Source organism: Podarcis erhardii (genome assembly GCF_964252035.2).
Source record: "Podarcis erhardii genome assembly, chromosome: 1".
Classification (NCBI taxonomy): Eukaryota; Metazoa; Chordata; class Lepidosauria; order Squamata; family Lacertidae; genus Podarcis; species Podarcis erhardii.
In genome coordinates this window covers 123512840-123535994 of record NC_138497.1, presented here as the reverse complement: position 1 = coordinate 123535994, position 23155 = coordinate 123512840, and the positions used below count along the sequence as shown (strand labels likewise).

The 23155-nt window shown below is 46.1% G+C and overlaps 2 protein-coding genes across 6 annotated transcripts in view; one reads left to right on the top strand and one right to left on the bottom strand.

Moving 5' to 3' along the window:
- Positions 1–13478, top strand: part of SLC39A10 (solute carrier family 39 member 10) — a 57868-nt gene extending 44390 nt beyond the window's left edge. For all 5 annotated transcript variants that reach the window (XM_081869942.1, XM_081869941.1, XM_081869940.1 and 2 more), the window contains 5 exons: positions 2629–2749; positions 4293–4664; positions 6869–6949; positions 8872–9062; positions 9812–13478. In XM_081869942.1, coding sequence (XP_081726068.1) covers positions 2629–2749; positions 4293–4664; positions 6869–6949; positions 8872–9062; positions 9812–9970 — 924 coding nt within the window. In that variant the 3' untranslated portion in view covers positions 9971–13478. The remainder of the gene's footprint in view (positions 1–2628; positions 2750–4292; positions 4665–6868; positions 6950–8871; positions 9063–9811) is intronic.
- DNAH7 (dynein axonemal heavy chain 7) overlaps positions 12785–23155 on the bottom strand; it is a 147073-nt gene continuing 136702 nt past the window's right edge. Inside the window, exons 59-64 of the mRNA XM_081849027.1 lie at positions 22692–22829; positions 20740–20970; positions 17759–17911; positions 15744–15921; positions 14688–14791; positions 12785–13874 (exon numbers count right to left, since the gene is read on the bottom strand). Of these exons, the coding sequence (XP_081705153.1) occupies positions 13668–13874; positions 14688–14791; positions 15744–15921; positions 17759–17911; positions 20740–20970; positions 22692–22829 (1011 nt within the window). The 3' untranslated portion in view covers positions 12785–13667. The remainder of the gene's footprint in view (positions 13875–14687; positions 14792–15743; positions 15922–17758; positions 17912–20739; positions 20971–22691; positions 22830–23155) is intronic.

Genomic DNA, 23155 nt, shown 5'->3' with positions numbered 1-23155 from the left:
CAAAATGTTCAGAAACCAAAGCGCGACTTCCGATTGGCTACAGGAAGCTCCTGCAGCCAATCGGAAGCCCCGTCGGACGTTCGGGTTCCAAAGAATGTTTGCAAACCAGAACATTCACTTTCGGGTTTGCAGTGTTCGGGGGCCAAAACATCTGAGTACCAAGGTGTTTGGGATCCAAGGTATGACTTTGCGTGGAAGGTATATTGCTCTTTTACTAAGGTCCCCCCCCCCCCGCCAATTACTGATGGAATCACTGTCTTTGGTGTGGGGCAAGTCTAGGTTCTTGATTTCACTTGTTTTTCCAGCTTGACTGCCTCACACTCCTCAAGATGGGGTAGTCAATGCTGTGCCCTCCTGACTTGGCCGGGAGTCCCCAAACCCATCACCCCCCAACCTGCGTGGCCGGTAACTGGCGAGTATGCTACAGCCCAGCAACATCTTGAGGGCGCCACGTTGGCTACCCCTTGCTCTGTGAAACATCCCTGAGGGGTAAAGTTTCTGCTGCAAGGGAAGATTAACACTGCTCCTTTCCTGTGTAAATCTCTTGTTTTGTATTGCTTTCAAGAGTCTCATTCATCTCCTCCACTAGCACTTCTTTACCAAAGAACCACCCTACTGCTTAGCTATTTGTGGTTGCACCCTGTCCTCCCAGGCTCCCGGTCAATTTTTTGTTCTTGTCAGAGGCTAATTGTCTGGTCCCCTCGCAGTTTTATCGACCCTAGAAACTTATAGGGCAAAGTGGATCTGTCCTAGGAATTTGCCAGCTTTAGAAGCAGCTGCAGCAGTTGTGTGCAAGGGTGTGCAAGGGTGTTGTGAAGGCGTCAGCCCCGAGAAGTTGAACAGGCTTGATTTGTTCTCCCAGAGGGTAAAGGGATTGGGATTTAGACTGTCAGAAGCTCAGACGGTCATAAGATGGCTTGCGAAAGAGGAGCAGCTTCCCCAGGCAGACTTGTTACTATAAACCCAAACTGCTGGGATCAGAGAGTGTGTTCAACATAGGAGGGAGCTGCCGAAGCTGATTTGTCTTTACATGTGTTTGGTCTTTTACAAGATGAAGGACCTATTAAATGAAAGAGAGAGAGAAAGCTGCTGTGGCACAATTCCCTGAAGGGTGTGTGTGTGTGTTTGTGTTTGTGTTTAAGTGAAATTAACCTGATTTCTAAGTTACGAACATGTGTTACATTTTTGTCTTCCTTTGAACATTTGCCTTTTAATTAATTTTTATTTGACTAGAACTGGGGCACATCCCAACCGCTTGGGCACCTGAGCCTTTTGATCAGGGCGCAAAGAACTTGAAAAACTTTTCACTCAACCTTTCAGTGTTCTTCTTTTGACAATACAAGTACAGTCGTACCTCGGAAGTTGACAAATTGGTTTTAGAAGTCCATTCGACTTCCGAAACGTTTGGAAACCCAAAGCACGGCTTCTGATTGGCTGCAGAAAACTCCTGCAGCCAAACGGAAGCCCCATCGGATGTTCGGCTTCCCAAAAAAAGTTCGCAAACCGGAACAATCACTTACAGTTTTCCATCATTCGGGAGCCTGAATGTTCGAATCCCAAGGTGTTCAGGAGCCGAGGTACAACTGTACAAGCTAAAAATACTTATTGCTTCCTTTTGGGTGGGCGGAGACGGGAATCGGGTAGTTTTCAGTATCCCCAATTGAAAACTGGAGAAATGGCGGTGAGAGTTCTTCTATAATAGCCTTCCCTGAACCTGGTGTCCTCCTGACATTGTTGGGACTCCCGACACCCATCATCCCCCAACCCGTCTGCCTAAGGGTCAGGGATGAAGTCGTTCAACACCAGGTTGCAGGAGACTGTCCTGTACAGTGAGAAACACAACAGGAGAATAAACCCTTCGCAAGACAGAAGGCACAACTCATCTTCTTGTCTCATGCTCACAATTCAAGATCCCTGTAAGCAGCGATGGGGAATCCATGGTCTTCCCAGATACGTTGCTGAACTCCCATCATGCCAGACCATTGGCCAAGCTGGCTGGGACAAGATGGGAGCTGTTACAGACCACCTCCTGAGTCCCTCTTCTCCCCTCCCCTGCAGCCAGAGGTGCTTCTGGGGCACTGAAAACACTGCGCTTGTTCATTGCCCACAGGAGTACAATTAGCCTGTGTGCTGGGAACCCAGGGAATAAAAATCAATTGGCTATCATGGGTACCTGAATATGCAAGCCTTGGGTTGTGGTTTGCCCAGTGCAGGAGCAGCAAATCCAGTGAGGAGGAGGAGAAGATTCCCTAGAAAATCAGGAATTTCCCTCCACATGCACAGAGCTGTATAGGAGGGGAAGGACTGGGCTGATTTAAAAAATGAAGCACCTTTATGCACGGGGATGGAAATGTAGGCAAAGAATCTTTGCAAGGGATGTAGCTGCAAGATTTGCGTGATTCTGAGAAATGAGATGCATTGGACGAATCAGTGGCTGAGCCACTTTTTTTTAACATCCTCAGTGGTGCGGGGGCGTATATTTTTAGGGGGCCGCAGCATTGGTTGGTCATTGTGCCTTGCAGCTCTTCACATGTTCTTTTTGCCTTTCTTCATCGCCATCCCTGTTGTTGCAGGTAAATCATTAACTGCCAGGTGCCTTCTTCCCCCCTTCCTTTCGCCTCTTTTCAGACTAAACAGAAATGGTGTAAGAAGAAACAGAAGGTCGATGATTCGCCAATTGGAAGAAAACTTTCAGATCATAAGCTAAACAGGCCGGATGCTGACTGGCTTCAGCTTAAGCCTCTAGCAGGTATACCATTCATTATCAGCCTGTCTGTGCTCACGCAGCCTTTGCAGAGACAACTGTGTTGTACGACCATTAATCCGGCCTTGTGGCTTAGTCTCTCCCTCCTTCTCCGTCTCAACCTTAGTCAGTAAATCTCCTTTAATTGATGACTAGAGCTGTCACCTGATAAAGGAATACTAGCTGAGTAATCTTACAAGTTCCAGCCCATTAATTAAATCAATTAGATATGCATAGATTTGCATTCTTTCTTCATTTTAGGCGATGTACGTCACAGTAGGGGACGCGGGTGGCGCTGTGGGTTAAACCACAGAGCCTAGGGCTTGCCGATCAGAAGGTTGGCGGTTCGAACCCCCGCAATGGGGTGAGCTCCCGTTGTTTGGTCCCTGCTCCTGCCAACCTAACAGTTCTAAAGCACGTCAAAGTGCAAGTAGATAAATAGGTACCACTCCGGTGGGAAGGTAAACGGCATTTCCGTGCGCTGCTCTGGTTCACCAGAAGTGGCTTAGTCATGCTGGCCGCATGACCCGGAAGCTGTACACCGGCTCTCTCAGCCAATAAAGTGAGATGAGCACCACAACCTCAGAGTCTGCCATGACTGGACCTAATGGTCAGTGGTGCCTTTACCTTTACCTTTACCTTTACGTCACAGTAAGGGGTACCATTTTGAAAGAAGTGTTATTTAACCTTTTTCTTCCCCCTTCGGAATTTTTTTTAAAAAAATTGCTGCCCAATCAACTGATTCACTGGTTCTCAACCAGTGTGCCATAGCTAGGGATAATGGGAGTTGTAGTCCAACAACAGCCAAATTTGAAAAAACGCTGCTGTAGCCCGTCTAGGCTCTCACCTTGAGTGGGTATGAACTGCTACCCACAGGTATTCACAGCAGGAACCTCCCCAGCCCCCAGTTTATCAAAACAGCGGAGGAATGGGGTGGGAAAGAAAGAAAAAGAGGTTAGCAATGAGTCACAGCTGGTGTCTCTCCCAGTTCTGACAAAACCCGCAGCCCTCAAGGTTGCTAGAGAAGGACATGCAGATTGATCTGTTGGTCTTCCTCTCTATATCTCTTCTTCTCCCCAGCCAGAAGCAGCAGCATTCAGGGTCCTCTATTCAGGGATTCGCCTGAGCTTCTTAATGAAAACAAATGCATAGGCAGGTGGCACTTTGTACATGGACACTTTAGCATTGTTTATCTTCAGTATATAAAAGAGTTTTATCATCTCATTCGTGCAGCTGTTCTCTTTTCATACATGTCCATGTGTGCATGCACAAGCACACAAGAAACATTGCCAGCCACAGTTTCTCGGCTAAAATAAGCCTGCCTGTAAGTTGCAATTCATGGTTACCCTTGTGCTGTTACATGTCGCTGTCAGGGCTGATCTTCAAAAAGTACACTGCCAAAAGGCTAAAAGATAGGAACTGGACTTCTTTAGCACCTGATGGGCATGCTAAGTGCTGCGGGTAAGTATTGGCGGCATCTCTGTCTTAATCGATGCCTCATTGTCACCCCTAATTAAGACCCTGTGTTTCTCTGGCTCTTTCAATACAGGAGCAGATGACTCTGTTTTATCCGACGATCGACTTAATGAAACAGAACTAACTGAGTTGGACGGCCAACTTGACTCCCTGCCAAAGACCTTCCTGTCCACGGAGGAGGAAAACAGTATGCTCCACTCCCATAACAATGTATCCCATGGCGTCCAGGAGAACGATCGCCCCGACGTGGAGTACGAAAGCAACCACCGAGAGGATAAAATCGTAGCTCGAAAGCACAACCACATCTGGTCCCACAAACACTCCCACCATTCTCATGGACACTGCCAGTCCGGCAAAGACCTGAAAGACACTGGAATAGCGAACATAGCCTGGATGGTAATAATGGGAGATGGGATCCACAATTTTAGCGATGGGCTGGCCATTGGTAAGTGCTTTGGGGTGTGTTCTTTGCCGCTAGCTAGACTGCATAAAATACAGTAGCATGATAGTATTGACAACTAGTGCCTAAAATAGCTAGGCTCGCTACAGAAAATTCGGAAATGAAACAGGCTTTGTCTTTGTTGAGGAGGAAGGGGGAAGAAGGGATCTGCTGGGAAGAGGGAAGGTTCTGCTTGGAAAAAGCAGGTGTAGTTCAGGGATTCCCAAACTTGGGCCTCCAGCTGTTTTTTTTGGACTACAACTCCCATCATGAGCTAGCAGGACTAGTGGTCAGGGATGATGGGAACTGTAGTCCAAAAACAGCTGGAGACCCACATTTGGGAAACCCTGCTGTAGATAGGTCCACTCCATGCTATCTGCTCCTTTGTGTAGCAGGAACACAGTGGAATAAAATCTTGCTCACTTCCGATGGAAATGGCAGACCACCTTCCACCCTGTAGCTACCAGTTACCTACCATCATGGAAAATAACAGGAGCGGCCTTGGCAGGAAGGAGAGCTTCTCCTAGTTTATTGAGAGGGGCATGGGCTTGTTGGAAGAAACATCACCACTGAGTTGGGTAGTGTGCATTTTTATCGGGGAGCAAGATGGAATCTTCCTGATAATTGTTACCAATGGAGGTACCTCCCTTGGTGGAAAGTTAGGAGGTCCTGCTGATTCTTCCAGCCCCAGCAACTGACCACATAGCTGGGGCCTCCATAAATTTCATCAGATCTCGCATGGAACAGGCGCTTGCATTTCAGCCGGCCCAGCGCAAGCCATTCCAAGGAAGTTAGCTGTGTGGTGTTGCTGGCCGTATCAGTCCCTTGTGAGTCAAAGGGACAGGAGTCTTAAAGACTACTTGAAAACAAGCTTACAGAAGTAGCAGTGTGTTAGCAGCCCACCTACACGCACCTGTTCTAATCATTTGATCTGAAAAGAAATGAAACAAACCCAGCCCAGTTCTCTTTCAATTTGCAAACCCAGCCCTGTGATTCTTACCTGTGACAGGCAACCAAAGCCACTGGCTATTTAGGTGGTCAGCCTTAGCCACCCCAATCTGATACTCAGACAAGTTGAAAAACATGTTATATCTTCTTAATCTTCCTTGCTATAGATCCCACATGGAGATGATTAAATTGTCAAGAGAGGCATTCTGCTTTCAGCTGCCATTCCTAGCATTTTGAGTGCACTATTTGTTTTGTTTTATTGTTTTATGTTTGATTTTTTTAAAAAGTGGTTTTATAAAGGGCGGGGAAGGGATCAAAATGATTGGTAAAAACAGATAAACACAACTATTCAAAACAGTTTTTTTAAAAAAAAACCTTAAAATTAGCAACAAAGGATAAAGGTCATCAACATTCTACATATCTGGGTAGGCTTTTCTAAACAGGTGTTAGCAAGGTGCCCAAAAGAGCACAGTGAGGGCAACCTGCCTGGTATCAGCAGACAGGGAGCTGCAAAAGACTCAAATGATTGATTTCTTATAAATGCAGAACGAGTATTATATGGCATTTGTAGCAGTGCCGGTTCTGCAGATGGAAACAGTCAAGTCAGCATATTGGGGTAAAGCAATCTCGCAGGTAAGCGGTTGCCAGGTTGCTAAGGGTTTTATGTACTAATAGGAGCACCTTGAACTTGGCTCCAGTAGCAGATCGGTAGCTACTGCAGGTTTTGCAAGCTGACCAAGGTCTCACTCCTGTCGTGTGTCTTTGTTTTTATTGTGTTTAATGCTCTCTTGGTCTGACACACCGAAAGAGAACGTTGCTTTTGGTTTGGTGCCACAGAGAAGTCACTAAGGCTGCAGTCCTAGGCTCCACTTACCTGGGAAGAAGACATCACAGTCAAGTGGGACTGAGTTTTGAGCAGACAGCACATGGGATTGCTCTGTAAGATAGGAGCTGGCTTTTAAGCCTGAATTTCAGGTGTGGGAGGAAAGGGTCAAAGAGCCGACCGTAGCCTCCTGGGCGTTCTCATCTGTTCATATTTTCCCATATTCCAAAGACAGCACAGTTCCTTTCTTTAAATGTAGGACAGAACATTTAAGAACAGATATTCAAAACACAGCTCCTGTGGTTAACGTTACAAAATCTCAGAACAAAGAAAGCTCTCATTTATTGTCTCTGCTGATGGATTTGCTTGAAAATAACCAATCTGAAAATAACTGTTCCTTTGTTGCGTTTTGTTTTGTGTTTCCCTCTTGCCCCCTCAGGAGCAGCTTTCAGTGCTGGCTTGACCGGAGGAATTAGCACATCCATAGCAGTATTTTGTCATGAGCTTCCCCATGAATTGGGTAATCAGTTAATCTGATGTCAGCTGTGCATGCTTCTGTGATTGAAGAATTTTTTTCATATTAAAAGATTTGATTGTTTTTGTGGCCAAAAATATGCAGGGTATATCTGGCGATGCAGCAATAGCTGACACAGCTGCATTTGTTTATGTAGTTCTCTCTGGGAGGGGGTGCTGTGCGCTTCCCAGCACCATTTGGGGCCACACAGGATCATCTAGTCCAACCCCCTGCAACATGGGAATACGCAGCTCTCTTACATGGGAATCGAACCTGGGAGTCTTGGTGTTATCAGCACCATGCTCAAACCAATGAGCTTTCCAGGCGCATATTATTTAAGGTTCTGCAACTTGTGTGTCTTCTAGAGAATTATCATAGAAAGGTCTGGAATAGAGAAGTAAAAATCACACATAGGCCCTATGAACCAACCATTGCATGCTCAGAGGTCTCCGGGTGACTAGTAGTAGCTGTCAGAAATCTGCAGGCAAGATCCACTTTTGCAGTCTTCTCAGAACTCCCATTCTCTTGCTCACTTCCCCTGGCTTCTTTGATATGGTCCTGGGAGAAGCAGAGCACTGCTAGAGAGTGAGTGAGTGAGTGAGTGAGTGAGCAAGTCGTGCTAAGAGAGCTCATTGGAAAGAGGTCTTTTAGCAAGTACCCGTAGGGGCCGGTCTTGCAGATAGATGTTGCTACAGGAACCTGGAGGCTTCTGAATTTTGGCAGTTCATAGGATGCCACCTGAACCAGGCCATGGGTGGTTGCTTATGATGTGGAAACATGTTGTCATTGATGTGGATGCAAGCATGTTCAGAGGCCTGTGGCCGGCAGTCTGCTGAATTTGGGGGATTGATGATGCCTGTTAAATGAAACTTGAGCATTTGTTTATTACTGCTTAAAAACGCTATGCAGTCATACCTTGGTTTTTGAACAGTCTACTTCTCAAACGTTTGGGCTCCCGTACAATCGAAACCCAGAAGTGACTGTTCCGGTTTTCAAACGTTCTTTTGGAAGCCGACCATCCAACGGGGCTTCCGATTGGCTGCAGGAGCTTCCTGCAGCCAATCAGAAGCCACAATTTGGAAGTCGAACAGACTTCTGGAATGGATTCCATTCACCGTCCAAGGTATGACTGTATCCTCTTATCAATTCATGTTAGCTGAGCCCATCCCTTGCAGAGACACCTGTTTCCCTCTGCTTCTCGCTTAGAATGACCCGTAGCATGGGAGACTCCTGCCCAACCATGTGCCTCAGGGACAGCAGCGCTCATTATCTCATTTCAAAGTTTCTATGTTCTCTCTGGCTGCTTTTCTTCCCCACTGCCGGTGAGCACTTCCACCCGGACTGCTTTATTAAGGCTCTGCGCTCTATTCCATTCTCACTCCAAGGGCTTACAGGATTGCAAGAGGGGGGAATGAATTGATCATGTTGCAGACTTAAAAGGATGACGGCCAGCTTTGCCCCTTTGAAATAAAACGGAATTTTTAAAAAACAGAAGAACGCCAGTAGCTTGGACCCGCTTGTTTTTCATCCAACTGTTTTGCCTGTACAGCAGGCATCAATACAGTGGTGCCTCGCAAGACGAAAATAATCCGTTCTGCGAGTCTCTTCGTCTAGTGACTTTTTCGTCTTGCGAAGCATCCCTATTAGCAACTTAGCGAATTAGCGCTATTAGCGGCTTAGCGGCTTAGAAAAAGGGGGGGAGGGGAAAAACTTGCATGACGTTTTCGTCTTGCAAAGCAAGCCCATAGGGAAATTCGTCTTGCGGAGCGCCTCGAAAAATGGAAAACCCTTTCGTCTAGCGGGTTTTTCGTCTTGCGAGGCATTCGTCTTGCGGGGCACCACTGTAGTACACTTTTGCATTTCTTTAAGCAAAGATTCCCTGAACTTTTTTGTGATCACATTGCCATTCTGTCTCTCTTTCTGTTTAGGGGACTTTGCTGTGCTTCTGAAAGCAGGCATGACTGTGAAACAGGCCATTGTTTACAACCTCCTCTCAGCCATGATGGCTTACGTAGGAATGCTAATAGGGACAGCTGTGGGACAGTATGCCAATAACATCACCCTGTGGATCTTCGCAGTCACCGCCGGCATGTTCCTCTACGTGGCCCTGGTGGATATGGTAAGAGCCCAGGCTACTTCGCATTGTGTGTAGTCATCACAGCTCTGCAATAGCTTAATGAAACTAAGCAATCTAGGAATAGTTGCTGCATGGTGTGCTACAGGCATCCTGCAGGTGCTCCCTTTAGCCTGTGCCCTCCCTTTAGCCTGTGCCCACAGGCCTGTGCCCTGCTCTCTGTGACTGTTGGCCATGCTGGCTGGGGTGGAGGGGAGCTGGGGTCCAGCAACCTCTGGGAGGGTGACACAGATCCCCCCACTCTGCCCAGTAGTCCCCTCCCTTTTGAATTAACTCCAACCACTGCCTAGGTCTCCTCCTTCTATTAGGTCTGCAGTAGGGGAGCCACTTCAGCAGAGCTCTTTCCCGTGGAAGGTCCAAAACCTTAGGTTGCATGCAGGAAACCACGCTGCTTCAGTGACTCCCAAGACAGAGGAGATTGGGTGCCGTCAGGGGTAGAGCTGGGCAACATATTGGCAAATGGCCTGAGACCGGTATGGCGTTCAGATCACAATGCCGGTTTCAGACATTTTGAGTTGGCAATACAGTCGTACCTTGGAAGTTGACCGGAATCCGTTCCGGAAGTCCGGAAGAATATACAAAACCATGGTTCCAGCTAATTGGGTCCTCCACTCTAAGCAGTTTAAACAACCCTTAGCTTAGGGAGGAAGCAGGAGCACAAATTCCTCTGACTACCTCCATCCCTCTATCCTCAGACTTTGACTTTAAAGAGCCATACTTTTTCTTCCTTTCAGCTTCCAGAAATGCTTCACGGGGACGGAGACGATGAAGAGCACGGCTACTGTCCCGTCGGGCAGTTCATCCTCCAGAATTTAGGTCTTCTCATGGGATTTGCCATTATGTTGGTGATTGCCCTTTACGAAGACAAAATAGTGTTGGACATCCAGTTTTGACCATTTCCAGTACTCCGCTATGGTTAGCGACGACGTTACTGTATGGCTTCAAGTCTGCACTGTTGTACTGTATGCACATTCGTCCCCAGGCAAAGCAGTGGCACGAGCTGCTTCACAAGTAACAGTATTCTGGTGTCTGCATAAATAAGCTCCTGTTTTTTTTAGCTCAAACAAACAGGCAAAAAACAAAAAATGAATGAATGCAGCTCAGCTTCCCAGAAGTAAGATGTAGACTTTTAATCAGGCAGTGTTGGAAGCAGGAAACATAAACGTCATGCCCAGGATACTATTAGCAAGTGTGTTGTTTTCCCAGTTTGCCACTGCAATGTGCAGCAGAAGTCGGATCCCTTGCTGACAAAAAGCCTTTCAGGTTATACTTGAGCAAATGTTGAATAGCCAGTCCAAGAGTTACATGTCATTGTCATCCTCTACAGCTGGCCCCTGGGCCTCGCTGCAACGTTCTGAGTTGGTTCCTCCCACCCCTCCCTCTCTCTCTCTCTCTCTCTCTCTCTCTCTCACACACACACACACACACACAATATCTGGCAATGCATGACTGGAGAGCATTCTAGGTGGGGTGCGTTTATTAAAAACATCATTTAAAGAAAACATTTCAAGCATGCTGTTCAGGGGTTGCCTTAGGGCAGTATGAGCAATGCACTGTTCCATGTCCCTTGCATTTGCTCCAGGCCTTGTTTCCCAGTAACGTCCGCTGTTTTGCACTGTGCTGAATGGTTGGTGACCAAAGTGAAACCGTGTATTCGTCTGGGTCAGGCACTTCTGTTTACTGGTCCTTGCCAATCCCCTAGTCGGTACGAGAAGACGTTCTTGCTTGCAATTGCTGCCATGCACTCCCTCAGCCCAGCAATGTTGTTTTCTGGCTCCTTTGGGAAAGAAGACTGCAAATCCACAAGTCTGTCCCCTTGTATATCAGCCAAACAACACGGTACTTTTGACCTTTCGAAACCCAAGGAAGCAAATCTCTGCATTGGGAGCCTTGGGGGGGGGGCCTGTTTCCACAATAGGGCTGAGTTGACAGGTGTTGGGTATTTGATGTTGGCTCATAGGTATTTGTTAGCAAAAATGCTGAATGGTTAATGCTGCTTGTGGACTCTTTCTCGAACTTTTGCTGCAGTAGCGTACAGAATGTGTAGCAGTGCTACTTGAAACCTGAACTACTGAGCGGTTTTCTGCTTTGAACATCTCCCTCCCCTCCTCTTAATGATGCGCCTGCATTGGTTTATTTTCGGTCATGGCAGCCAAATTCTATCTCTCATTATAACCTTCAAAAAAATAATAATACGCGGAGCTGAGAAGTGCTGATTTGAGGATCACAGCCGTGGCCCTTTGAGGCAGTCTTGGTAACTGTTTACATAATTCCCCAGAACTCTTTTGAATGTATTCCTTTAATGCCTTGCCACCTGAGCTCAGGAGCACCTGCTGAAAGTTGGGCGTCTTGCTCAGTGTGGGCCAACGTTCAGCATATGCTGTGCTGGCATTGTTTTGATTTTTGTTTGTTTTCGGCACCTTAGGTTAGGGGTGGGGCGGCTCCTGCGTTGCTGCTGCAACGTGGCTCTTTTCGTAAGGTGGGAACCCGAAAGGCCAGCCCCAATCGACTTCCCATCGCAGACACGCCACCGCCTTGAGAGCTGGAGGAAGGCGGTTGAATTTTGACCACTTCCACCACAGCTGCGGGAACTGCAGCGGGAGCCACTCTGCAGAAGTAACGTAAAGAGATGCCCTTGTAGCAAAGCAGCTGTATTGTCGACTTGGTGCTGCGTGTGGACAGGCTCAGCCAAAAAAAAACAAGCCTTAACCTGCAGAAATCAGCTTTAATATTTGATTGTTTAGTGCCAAGCAGCATGTCTTGCCAGGTACAGATTGGTCCGTCTCCTCCGAGCTCTGATACTGGGCGCTTGGGAGATGTGGAAGTCCTTTTCCACTCCGGTGTGACAATAATATAGTCTTAACGGCCGTAACGAAACACGACAGTTGTTGGGTTTTCTTACAGCATGCTGCTCGGTCTTTGTTCATCTTGGTCTCTCTCTAGAAGCAAAGCTGGACACAGCCTGACTTTTGGAGAGTGGGGAGTTTTTTTTCCTTCTGCCCGAGTGAAGGAACTTGGTCGGCAAACTTTTAATGGCCTTCATTCCAAGTGAAAGTGCGCTTTTACTTTCTGACCCTTCCACTTAATTTATCCAGTCATTCCTTTTCGTGTGACCACCGTTAACTACTTGGCTTCATGTTGGGTGACTTTTGTCGAGCGGCTTTTCGTTTTTGTGTTAGCTGGGGGGATATCAAGAGTGTTGACTAGTTGGTGGTTCCAAACCAAAGGCTTGGATCCCCGCGAGTCTGTTAGTGCAGAAAATTTGTTTGGATCATTGGGCCTCTAGAACTTACAAGGGCCACAGCATTGGGGGGCATCTACACAGTGTTGTTGTCGTCCTCCTCCTCCCTGGAGATTTGTAGTTGAGAATGTCTGGCTGGGAGCCCAAGAGCGAGGCTGATCCTTCCGTTGTAATCAATGGGATTTTACACTCTCTTTCTCTCTGGCTCGGAACTTGGATGTCATTTTAATTAAAACCTGCCAAGTTGAAATAAAGGGTCGTGGCATTGCTGAAGTGAGATTTTAGTCAGGAAAAATGGGATAAGGGAGGGTTTTTAAGGTTTATTTTTGTAATTATGAATAAAGCTTTCTCTACTTCAGGTACAGCCTTTTCTTGATTTTCGCTGGCATGTGCTGTAGCGTAATGTTGCCTACCTAGGGAAGCAAAAAAATAAATTAGTGCTCTGTAATAGTATTTTTGGGTTGGGTTTGCTTTTTTTTTTTTTAAGAGAAAACACGCAGGTCACGTGGAGAAGTGATAGGATTTGTATTTTCCTTCAGAATGGGGTGATCCTCTGCATTTGCTTACATGTGCATGTTACCACTTTGTGAAGAGCAGCCCAGCAGCCATGGCTTCTCCTGTTTCCCCCGAGTATTGAATTCCCAGGACATTTTTGGAACGCGAATGCTTTTAAAAGTCACAATTGGGACAATCGGGATTCCGCTACATTTCTACCTGGCTTCTCCATTCCGTTCTGCTGGAGTCCAGTCTCATTTAAACGTGTACTTGTTGGAGGACATAAATGTTACGTGTCTCTTACGATGCTGTCACTGTGTGACATCCCCATGTTGATCGCACTGCACTCAAACCAGCTGTGATTATTGCTTAGAAAAAATGCTGTAGGTGTCCTAGGATGCAGTGTGACATTTTTTTATTTCCTTATAGTTGAAACAATGTGATTATGGTCCTGAAAAAAATACTGAGATATCGGCTACTCTTTTTTTGGGGGGGGGGGGTTGTTTTTTGTTATAACAAAATCCATTTTTAAAAAAATAATAAATGCAAAGCTGGAAATGATGACATGCTGTTTTTGTTTATTGTCAACAGTGTTGTTGTGTTCATCTTATGTATGTTCCTTATTCATAAGGAGCGTAAGAAAATAAAATTATTGAACAAGCAAACATGGTGGGGTTGGTTTTTTCCAAGCTCTTTAAAAAAAATCTTATTTATTTTTACAAACTCAAAAAAGGTACAAATTGGACAAATCGGATTCAAAAGTTTCTGAAGATTTGGCTACCTTTTTTTTTTAAGAAGGTAGCCATTAGAATTATACAAAGAACGGAAAGTGGTAGTCAGATCTGAAACCTGGGTTACGAGTTAAGCTGGCAGAGAAGTGCTACCCCCCGTCCAATCCAGTGGGCCTCTGGCTCGTCCGACGGAAGAATCATTGCAATCACAAAATTGGTGGAGTGGCCTGTGGTGGACAGCGTTCCTCTTCTCTCACTTGTCTTATACACGGGAGCTATGTAACTGGGTCTTTCCGGTATGTCTGATCTTTTACAAGGCTTTAGCCACATCTGTAGCAAAGAAAGAGTGAGTTCTAAGAATGTCTCTTTATCAAGACAGGGGAGAAAGCCCTAGTTCTTGTGGCTTCTTCCCCCATACACAAACAGCTCCAGAAATTCACCTAGTGACTCAGGCCTACTCAAAATGAGTGCTAAACTCTTTCCGTGGGATGCAGGCATTCTTCTGGACTGCTCTGTTGTCCAAATATGAACCAGAAGAAGGGGACAGCTGTGCTGCTATAGCACAGTTTCTAGAATTGCAGGTGGGGAGGTCACTATGTGCAAGTTCAACATTAAATTAGGTGTGCGTGTGTGTCAATTATTGTGGGTTTAATGCCACACATGCATTTTCTGACCTCTCTGAGACCATTTGTTTCAATGGCGTCAGGTTGCGAAACACAGTAGCATATTATTGGGTGTGTTAATAAGCCCCACACAGCCTGGTTCTATACAGAAGTAATATACAGTGGTGCCCCGCAAGATGAATGCCTCGAAAGATGAAAAACCCACTAGACGAAAGGGTTTTCCGTTTTTCGAGGCGCTTCGCAAGACGAATTTCCCAATGGGCTTGCTTCGCAAGACGAAAATGTCTTGCGAGTCTTGCAATTTTTTTCGCTTTCCCCCTCTTTTTCTAAGCCGCTAATAGCGCTAAGCCGCTAATAGGGTTGCTTCGCAAGACGAAAAAACCGCTAGACGAAGAGACTCGCGGAACGGATTCTTTTCGTCTTGCGAGGCACCACTGTACAATGAGTATATAAGCGAGTGTGGGAACACAGCCTTAATAAAGCTACAAGGCTCTTAATTGATGATTATATAAATACTCACCACTGGCATAGTATCATACAGGATTTTGGGATGAGATTCCCCTAGCCTCTTTTTCTTCCTGTTCCAGCGAGCTCCATCCAGGAACAATCCGTGAATGAAGACTCCTTATTTATTTAGAAAGAAACAAGACAAAGCACATTGATTATAGACACCATGCACGTGAAATGGCAAAGGAAGGCACATGTTTTAAACAGACTGTAGGCTTGATAATAAGGTGTGAGCAGGAAATACTCTTCAAAGAACCCATGAATAGGTTCCTCGCCTTGTGTTGCTCCAACAATCAAAATAGTAAGAAACAATTTTGAGTATTATCTACACATGAATGGAAGCAGAAACAAGTTGCAGCTTCCCGCTGGGTGTACAGGTCTAATTACATGCAGAAATTTACACATGCAAAAGGCTCGTTGTGAATTAGGATCTACACATAGTGGCTTGAAAATTCTGTGGATAAAACAAATGGCACATGAAAAGGCCACTAGAATTCTTGAGCCACAGACTAAGTCTATACAATCATACCCTGGATCCCGAACACCTTGCGAGTCAAATGTTTTGGCTCCTGAACACCACAAACCCGGAAGTGAGTGTTCCAGTTTGTGAACGTTCTTTGGAACCTAAATGTCTGGCACGACTTCTGCGGCTTCTGATTGGCTGCAGGAGTTTCCTGCAGCCAATCGGAAGCCGTGCCTTGGTTTCCGAACGTTTTGGAAGTCAAAAAGACTTCCAGAATGAATTCCATTCAACTTCCAAGGTATCACTATAGTTGTCAGGCCATCAAAGAGTTGGCCTATTTTATCACTTCTTGCCGCAGATGCAGTTTCTGAATATTATTTTCTTCAAGCACAAAGGGCAGGGAGACCTGTGTTCAAATTCCCTGCTCAGTCATCAAGCTCCCTAGGCTTGGACGAGTAACATTACCGGTCTACTATTTCATAAAACGTATTTCCCAAATACAACTCAGCCTTCTGCATCCAGCTACCATGATGAAGGGCAGGATACAAAGGTGATAAACCGCCCCCCAAATTCTAGCGTGGTTAATGAGTACACGGTTGCATTCACCGTCTTCAGGCGCATGCTTGTACTCCTTGTCTTCCAAGACTTCGTAGTCAAAGCCTAGCAGGTCTATTGGGATTGTGTATTTCCTGGCAAAATTCTGCTGGGCGCCGGTTAAGAAGGCTTGTGTGAAGAAAAACCCAGAAAGCCAAAACATCGGAGGGGTTCCATTCTCGTACCACGTCTGTAGCAACAGCAAGAAGAGAGAGGGTGGGAATGGAGCTTTATATTGCAGCATTAAGAACGCACAGGGCAGGAACCTAGGGTGTTTTGAGTCCAATGCTACTATTGCACAGAGGCTTTTATTACAAGTTGTACAACCCCCTGGCTCAATAGGGAATGTGATATGTGCAGCAGGGAAATCGGCAGAAGTTGGCGGAGCAGGAGACCTGCTAGCTCCATGTGTGATTCCAACCAACAAAATCCTGATAGTTGAAGGAGACCCTCCCCTTTTATACGGGCACATTGGTCTGTAGAAAGTTACAGGCCCTTTCAGAACTTGCTGCAAACACAATCAGCATGACACAGAGGTTGCAATTAATTGCCTTGCTCTCTTTAAAAAGGCTGCATACATTTTAGATTTACCATATTTTTCGCCCTATAGGACACACTTTTTCCCCTCCAAAAAGGAAGGAGAAATGTGTGTGCGTCCTATGGGGCGAATGCAGGCTTTCGCTGAAGCCTGGAGAGCAAGAGGGGTTGGTACGCACCGACCCCTCTTGCTCTCCAGGCTTCAGGAAGCTATCCACAAGCCTTGGGAACCCGGTGCGACTTCCCGCCGGGCTCCCAAGGCTTGCGGACAGCAGCCTGCAGCCCGAAACCCGGGGAGCGCAGCGGAGCACACCCCGGGCTTCGGGCAGCTCTCCGCAAGCCTTGGGAGCCCGGCTTGCGGATAGCAGCCTGTTCTGGGGGCTGGGGTTGGGGGAAGCACGCCGGGGGGGATTTTTTTTTTCTTTATTTCCCCCCCCCCCAAAAAAAGGACTAGGTGCGCCCTATGGGCCGGTGCGCCCTATAGGGTGAAAAATACAGTATTTCCTGTCATATTTAGATTTATTTCCTGTCATATATTCCATGCCGGGGAACTAGTTTGTGAAGAATGCTGGTAATTGTAGCTCTGAGAGGAATAAAATGAAGTTCCCATGATACTTGGAGGGTGTGTGTGTTTTAAATGTAAAGGTGTATATGCAGCCCTCGGACTCTTATTTAATGCCCTCTGTGGTCTTTGGCGTTTTTCCTTTTGGGAAGGAAATGTGAATTTCCTTCCCAAAGAACCTGACAAGCTATTTTCAAGCATATGTAGGTTGGTCTTCTGCACTTGTGGATTTTATACTGCAGCCATACACATAACAGAAAGTGCAGCTCATGCCCTGATCCACTTGCCTGAACACTTTCCTTCACTGCCATCTCCTCTCTCCCCCAGCACATCTCCTGGCCCCAGAACCAGCTAGCTAACTACCTTGCAAAACATTTAATATACAGCAACCCCCTTAATGTGCAGACCCAACAAAACAAAACTGCATTTCTTAGCATATGCACTGGTGACCAATCTGCACTAAAACAACATGACTGCATGAACTGAGGAGCAGAGGCCCACATAATGTGTGCAATTGTACAGTGGTGCCCCGCAAGACGAACGCCTCGCAAGACGGAAAACCCGCTAAGACAAAAGGGTTTTCCGTTTTGGAGGCGCTTCGCTAAACGAATTTCTCTATAGGGTTGCTTCGCAAGACGAAAAAATCTTGTGAGTTCCTGCGGGGTTTTTTCGCTCCCCCCCCTTTCCTAAGCCGCTTATCAGCTGTTCCGCTGATAAGCCGCTTAACAGCTGATCGCGAAAAGCCGCTAGACCGCTAATAGCGCTAATCCGCTAAGCTGTCAATGGGCTTGCTTCGCAAGACGAAAAAACCGCTAGACGAAGAGAATCGCGGAACGGATTCTTTTCGTCTTGCAAGGCACCACTGTAATTTGGAATCAAGACAGAAAATCGACATCCCAACACGTTGACTTGTTTCTGATGGGCTCACCTGCAAGAACTTCAGTCTGGTAAGAAAATCATTCACATAGCTGCCGAGCGGTTTGAGGCTTGGGTAGGACTTACTCATCCACATGCCTGGGATTTTGCCCTTCAACATGCTATTTACCACCTCTTCCAGTTCCGCAGACATCACAACCAGACCCTGGTTGAGATAAGAAGACAGGGAAAAGACATATTAGTGGACCCCCCTTTGTGTCTTCAGTTATTTTTATCATGCAGTTTTTCAACTGTTATCAACAAGCTTCCTCCGGTCTCCCCTGTTTCAACTGCAACTACTCACAGTGTTGTCAAGTTGGAAACCATGTTATCTGTCTCAGCTATAAGCTTCTACTCCTGTATTTGAGTCGGCAGGAATTCCAAATATGCATTAGTGAGTGGGTTTGCAGAGGAGAAGTGACTCACCCTGCTTCATTCCTGTGCTAGCCTTGAAAGAAGGAAAATCAATCCCCTGTAACCAGCATGGAAACGCTGTGAGCTTGCAAAGGATGGGCAGCGAAGCATCTATCATCTGCCAGTCCACTTGGTCAAAGGCATTTTTTTACTAGCCTCCTAAGGGGCTACAGGTTTCCTCTGCTCTTTGGGCCAGCATGGAAACAGAGCAGTAGATGGCAGCTATACCACACGTTTCAAGCTTATGACTTCCCCCAAAGAATTCTGAGAACTGTACCAACGGTGCTGGGAATTTTAGCTCCGAGGGACAAAATGCCGTACCTAAGATTCTTTGGAGAAAGCCATGTGCATTAAATGTATATTACAGGTGTGACCCTTGTATATTAGCAGGCTAGTAGTTTTATGTCCTTATTTACATGGCCAGTTTGAATTTATGCGATCTGATCACAATATTGCACCAATATGCGGGAATCCCTGGGCCTGTCAGTGGGGTTGGGATATTGGTGCTTAGCATTGCTCTTCTCTTAGCCTCTGTCTGCCCCCTCCCACTCCCTCAACAAGCAATGGGACAGTTTAGTCTATTCAGCCCGTCAGTTTTGCAAGTGTTTGTAAGCCTGTTCTGTCTCCCTGCATATTCCACAATTTTTTAAAAAAAGGCTGCATGAAAGCATTTATTTTTGAATGCTTTGTACCCTAAAATACACACACTGCACAGAAGCTAATTTAAGGGACAAGGGCGATGAGCTCCAGTATCTTCACTTCCAGCCATCTTCACTCCCTTGACCCCAATTTTGGTATATTCTTTCAGCCAAGAATAGTATTGCAAAAATCAGAGAAGTGCAAAAACTGAAGAATTAACTTTGTTCTTTTCTGTATATTAGTGAAGAAGCCGAAATAAGTCCAGTCTGCGCAACACTGCACCATTTTTTTTTAACTTTTGCATGCATACTCTCAGCAATGCGCTGGTGCCAAGAGCCTGTCCAAATGCTGTTGTTTTCATTTTGTAGGTGGACCCTAGGTTTGGGATGCTGTCCTAAAAATACCAAGGACTGCGTCTCTTCAAAAAGCAGGATCAGCTTTGCATTCTCTTTCTCATTTATAGATCGGCAGCAATACATTAGGCAGCACCCCACATGAGGAACAAAGTGTGGGATATTTACAGTGCAGACAAACCAACAACGCATGTTTGCTAGACAGGCACATGATGGGAGCTGAAGTCCTCAGAGTTTTTTCCTGCATGTTTCCTAGAAAGAACTCAAGAGACACTCCCTCTGTGCCCTGTCCGGGGGGGGGGGCGGTGCTAGGAACCTCCTCTTTGCTCTTTTGCCTCATTCCAGCAATGTGGGAACATGGGCTAAGTCAGGGCCTCAGCCCAGACTCCATTTTAAACTGAACTAAAGTATGTCTTTGTAACTGGATTATCATTTTAAGCCTGCTGGAACAAAGCTGCTGTATCTTCAGCAAGTACACTCGTACTTGGTTCTCGAACACTTTGGCTGGCACTCGTACATTTTGGCTCTCGAACGCTGAAAATCTGGAAGTAAGTGTTCTGGTTTTCAAACGTTTTTCGGAAGCCGAACGTCTGACGCAGCTTCTGCTTGAGTGCAGGAAGCTCCTGCAGCCCATCAGAGGCCACGCCTTGGTTTTCGAACGGTTTCAGGAGTCGAACGGGCTTCCAGAATGGATTACGTTCGAGAACCAAGATACTGCTGTATTCTGAACGAGCAAATGTCATCTTAGCCTTTTGCAAGGCTGTGTGATTATTGTTAAAAGGGGGAAATACCAGGAACATCCAAGTCTGCCTTAAAGCATCCTGGATTGTTAAACTAGCCTACGATTCCCCTTTTAAGCTGCAAAGGGATGCACTCTGCTGAACTCACAAATGTAAAGAAGGGAAGATAATATCTAACAAATACATCATTCTTGAAATACATACATTGGCTTCCAGCACGTTTCAGAGCACAATTCAAAATGTTGGTGCTGACCTTTAAAGCCCTAAATGGCCTCGGCCCAGTATACCTGAAGGAGCGTCTCCACCCCCATCGTTCAGCCCAGACACTGAGGTCCAGATCCAAGGGCCTTCTGGCGGTTCCCTCACTGCGAGAAGCCAAGTTACAGGGAACCAGGCAGAGGGCCTTCTCGGTAGTGGTGCCCTCCCTGTGGAAGGCAATCCCACCAGATGTCAAAGAAATAAACAACTATCTGACATTTAAAAGACATCTGAAGGCAGCCCTGTTTAGGGAAGCTTTTAATGACTGATGTTTTAATGCATTTTTAATCTTTTTTTGGAAGCCGCCCAGAGTTGCTGGGGAAACCCAGCCAGAAGGTTAGGGTATAAATAATAAATAATCCTCCTCCTCCTCCTCCTCCTCCTCCTCCTCCTCCTCCTCCTCCTCTCTGAGCATCCATGAACATACCTACACAAACATCAGTTAAAGGCAAAGCTTGGGGATGGGGATAACGTCACAGCCGAAAAGAGCAATTTGGCAAGTTCCCAGCAGCGACGCTAATGGGAGCTGACAGCCACTCTTGCCAGGGTGCTCCAAGTCAACAGGCCTCCTTCTCAAAAGGTCCCCTCACCTTGATTGCTTTCTGGATGTTGATGCAGGATTCTCGAATCGTTTGCAGCAATTTGTTAAATCTCCCCATCTCTTGGACCAGCACGGTGTTCATGCTCTGCGTGTAGGTGGTCGGGTATCTCCTCATGGCGGCTTCGATGTGGAAGTCGGCGGGGAGTTTACTTTGGATGTCGCTCGCCACATCGCGAACAACTTGATCAGATGATTTGGCGCCGGCGCCTGATGCACGAGACTGTTTTTATTTGGGGGGGGAAAGGTGTGGTTGATTAAACATTGCATAAACCCAAGCGACAGCGCAGTTCGGCCCACAAAACTTCGGGGTGTATACTGGTCAGAACGTGGCCTTATTTTATTTCATTTTAAATATATTTTTATTAAAGATTTCTTAGTTTACAAAAATTAAGTGCATTGTCTCTTTTTTCAAGTTGCGTTTTCCACAGATCAGTTTCATTTGTGAGACATTAGTGTTACAGTGTTAGGTTAGGAAGGAAAGGGGAAGAGGGGAATGGCAAGTGGGGTGGGGTGGCAATTATTCTATTCTACTTAGTGTATGTGTGGGGTTTTGTGTCAGCGTCACTTGTGTGGGTTCTCTTACAATTTGCTTGCTGTATTTTCTTGGCGGTGAGAGAGGTTGGGGTTGGCCTAGGCTGTGGATGGTTGTCTTTGGTTGGCTGTAGTGAGATTTGTTTTTGTGTGCATGTGTGTTTCTGGATAACCCAGTTTCCAATGGGTTCACCAGCTAATACATTTCTGTAGACATCAAAATAACACGGCCTCATTTTGATGTCTACAGAAATTAGCTGGTGGATCCATTAGAAACTGGGCCTGCAGCCATCTTTGGTGACTCTTCCTGGGGAGGCTAACTCTATTCCTGGGATGAGGAATAAGACCCAGCTGGCAGGAAACATATTCCGGGACATGGTAGGGAATGTGAAACCTTCGTGCGCACGCGCGCACACACAAATATCTTCATCTATCTTTTCCTCTCTTGCACAGAAAATTAACTGAGGACTAGATCTCTATTAATTGGACTGGATACAATTATGTTTCCTTTCCAACTCCTCAGGGCAAAGATCAGACTGAATAAGAAATTTAGGTCTGAGAAACAATGGGGGGGTTGATCTCCCCTTCCCCAGCACCATGGCCCCAATCCAGCACTCTATTAGATCCTGATTGTAGATTTCCTGCATCTCGTTTAAGGTAAAGGTAAAGGTACCCCTGCCCGTACGGGCCAGTCTTGACAGACTCTGGGGTTGGTGCGCCCATCTCACTCAAGAGGCCGGGGGCCAGGGCTGTCCGGAGACACTTCCGGGTCACATGGCCAGCGTGACAAGCTGCATCTGGTGAGCCAGCGCAGCACACGGAAACGCCGTTTACCTTCCTGCCAGTAAGCGGTCCCTATTTATCTACTTGCACCCGGGGGTGCTTTCGAACTGCTAGGTTGGCAGGCGCTGGGACCGAGCAACAGGAGCGCACCCTGCCGCAGGGATTCGAACCGCCGACCTTTCGATCGGCAAGCCCTAGGCGCTGAGGCTTTTACCCACAGCGCCACCCGCGTCCCTGCATCTCGTTTAGTTATGCCCTAATACTTAGAAGGGGAAAATACATACAAAAGCACACCTTTGCTAAATTATTATTTATGTCAAGCTAGTTTTTGAAAGCATCAGGGAACTTTATGCACTCTCAACAGTTGCAACACTCAGAAAATGGATTAGATGTTATGTTCTGGAATCAATACGGGGTGTTAGAAAACTTTAAAATATTCAGTCAGTAATATACTTGAATTCTTCTCGAGCCACACCATTAAGTGACAGTGAATACATTAATATTCCAGTGAGTAGTAATGTGAAGAAAGGAAGATCAGATTCTCTGTATTGAAAACGTTGTCCGAAAAATCCAATAAATAATAAGTAGGCAGTAACTTCAATGCTCCAAATATGAAAACAAACACACCTGCGTGAGAAGAATGTTATCAAACAACAACTGTGTTTCGGATTGATCCTTTGTGATATCGGCGTTGGCGTTCATCCCAAAGATCTCAGGTGCAGGGTTCAATGGAAGGGTCTTTGTGTATTCAATGTAGCTTATATACTGAAAAAAAATCAGGGGTCAGAATTGATCAGTGGCTTGAACCTGGCCATTCTCTGTTGACATCTTTCCAATTTTCAATTCAGTTCTCCACAATTTGCAGAGAATAATAATAATAAACAACACATTATTGCATGCAGTTTAGACCAATTACATATATTTATATTTTCCCTAATATAATGCTTTTTCTTCTTCTTTTTTGCTGGATCAGGCCAGGGCCCACAAAAAGCCCACCAGCAGAATCTGAGCGCATTGCAGAGAATAAAATAAAATAAAAATAAACACATTATTGCATGCCGTTTAGACCAGTGCATATCTTTATATTTTCC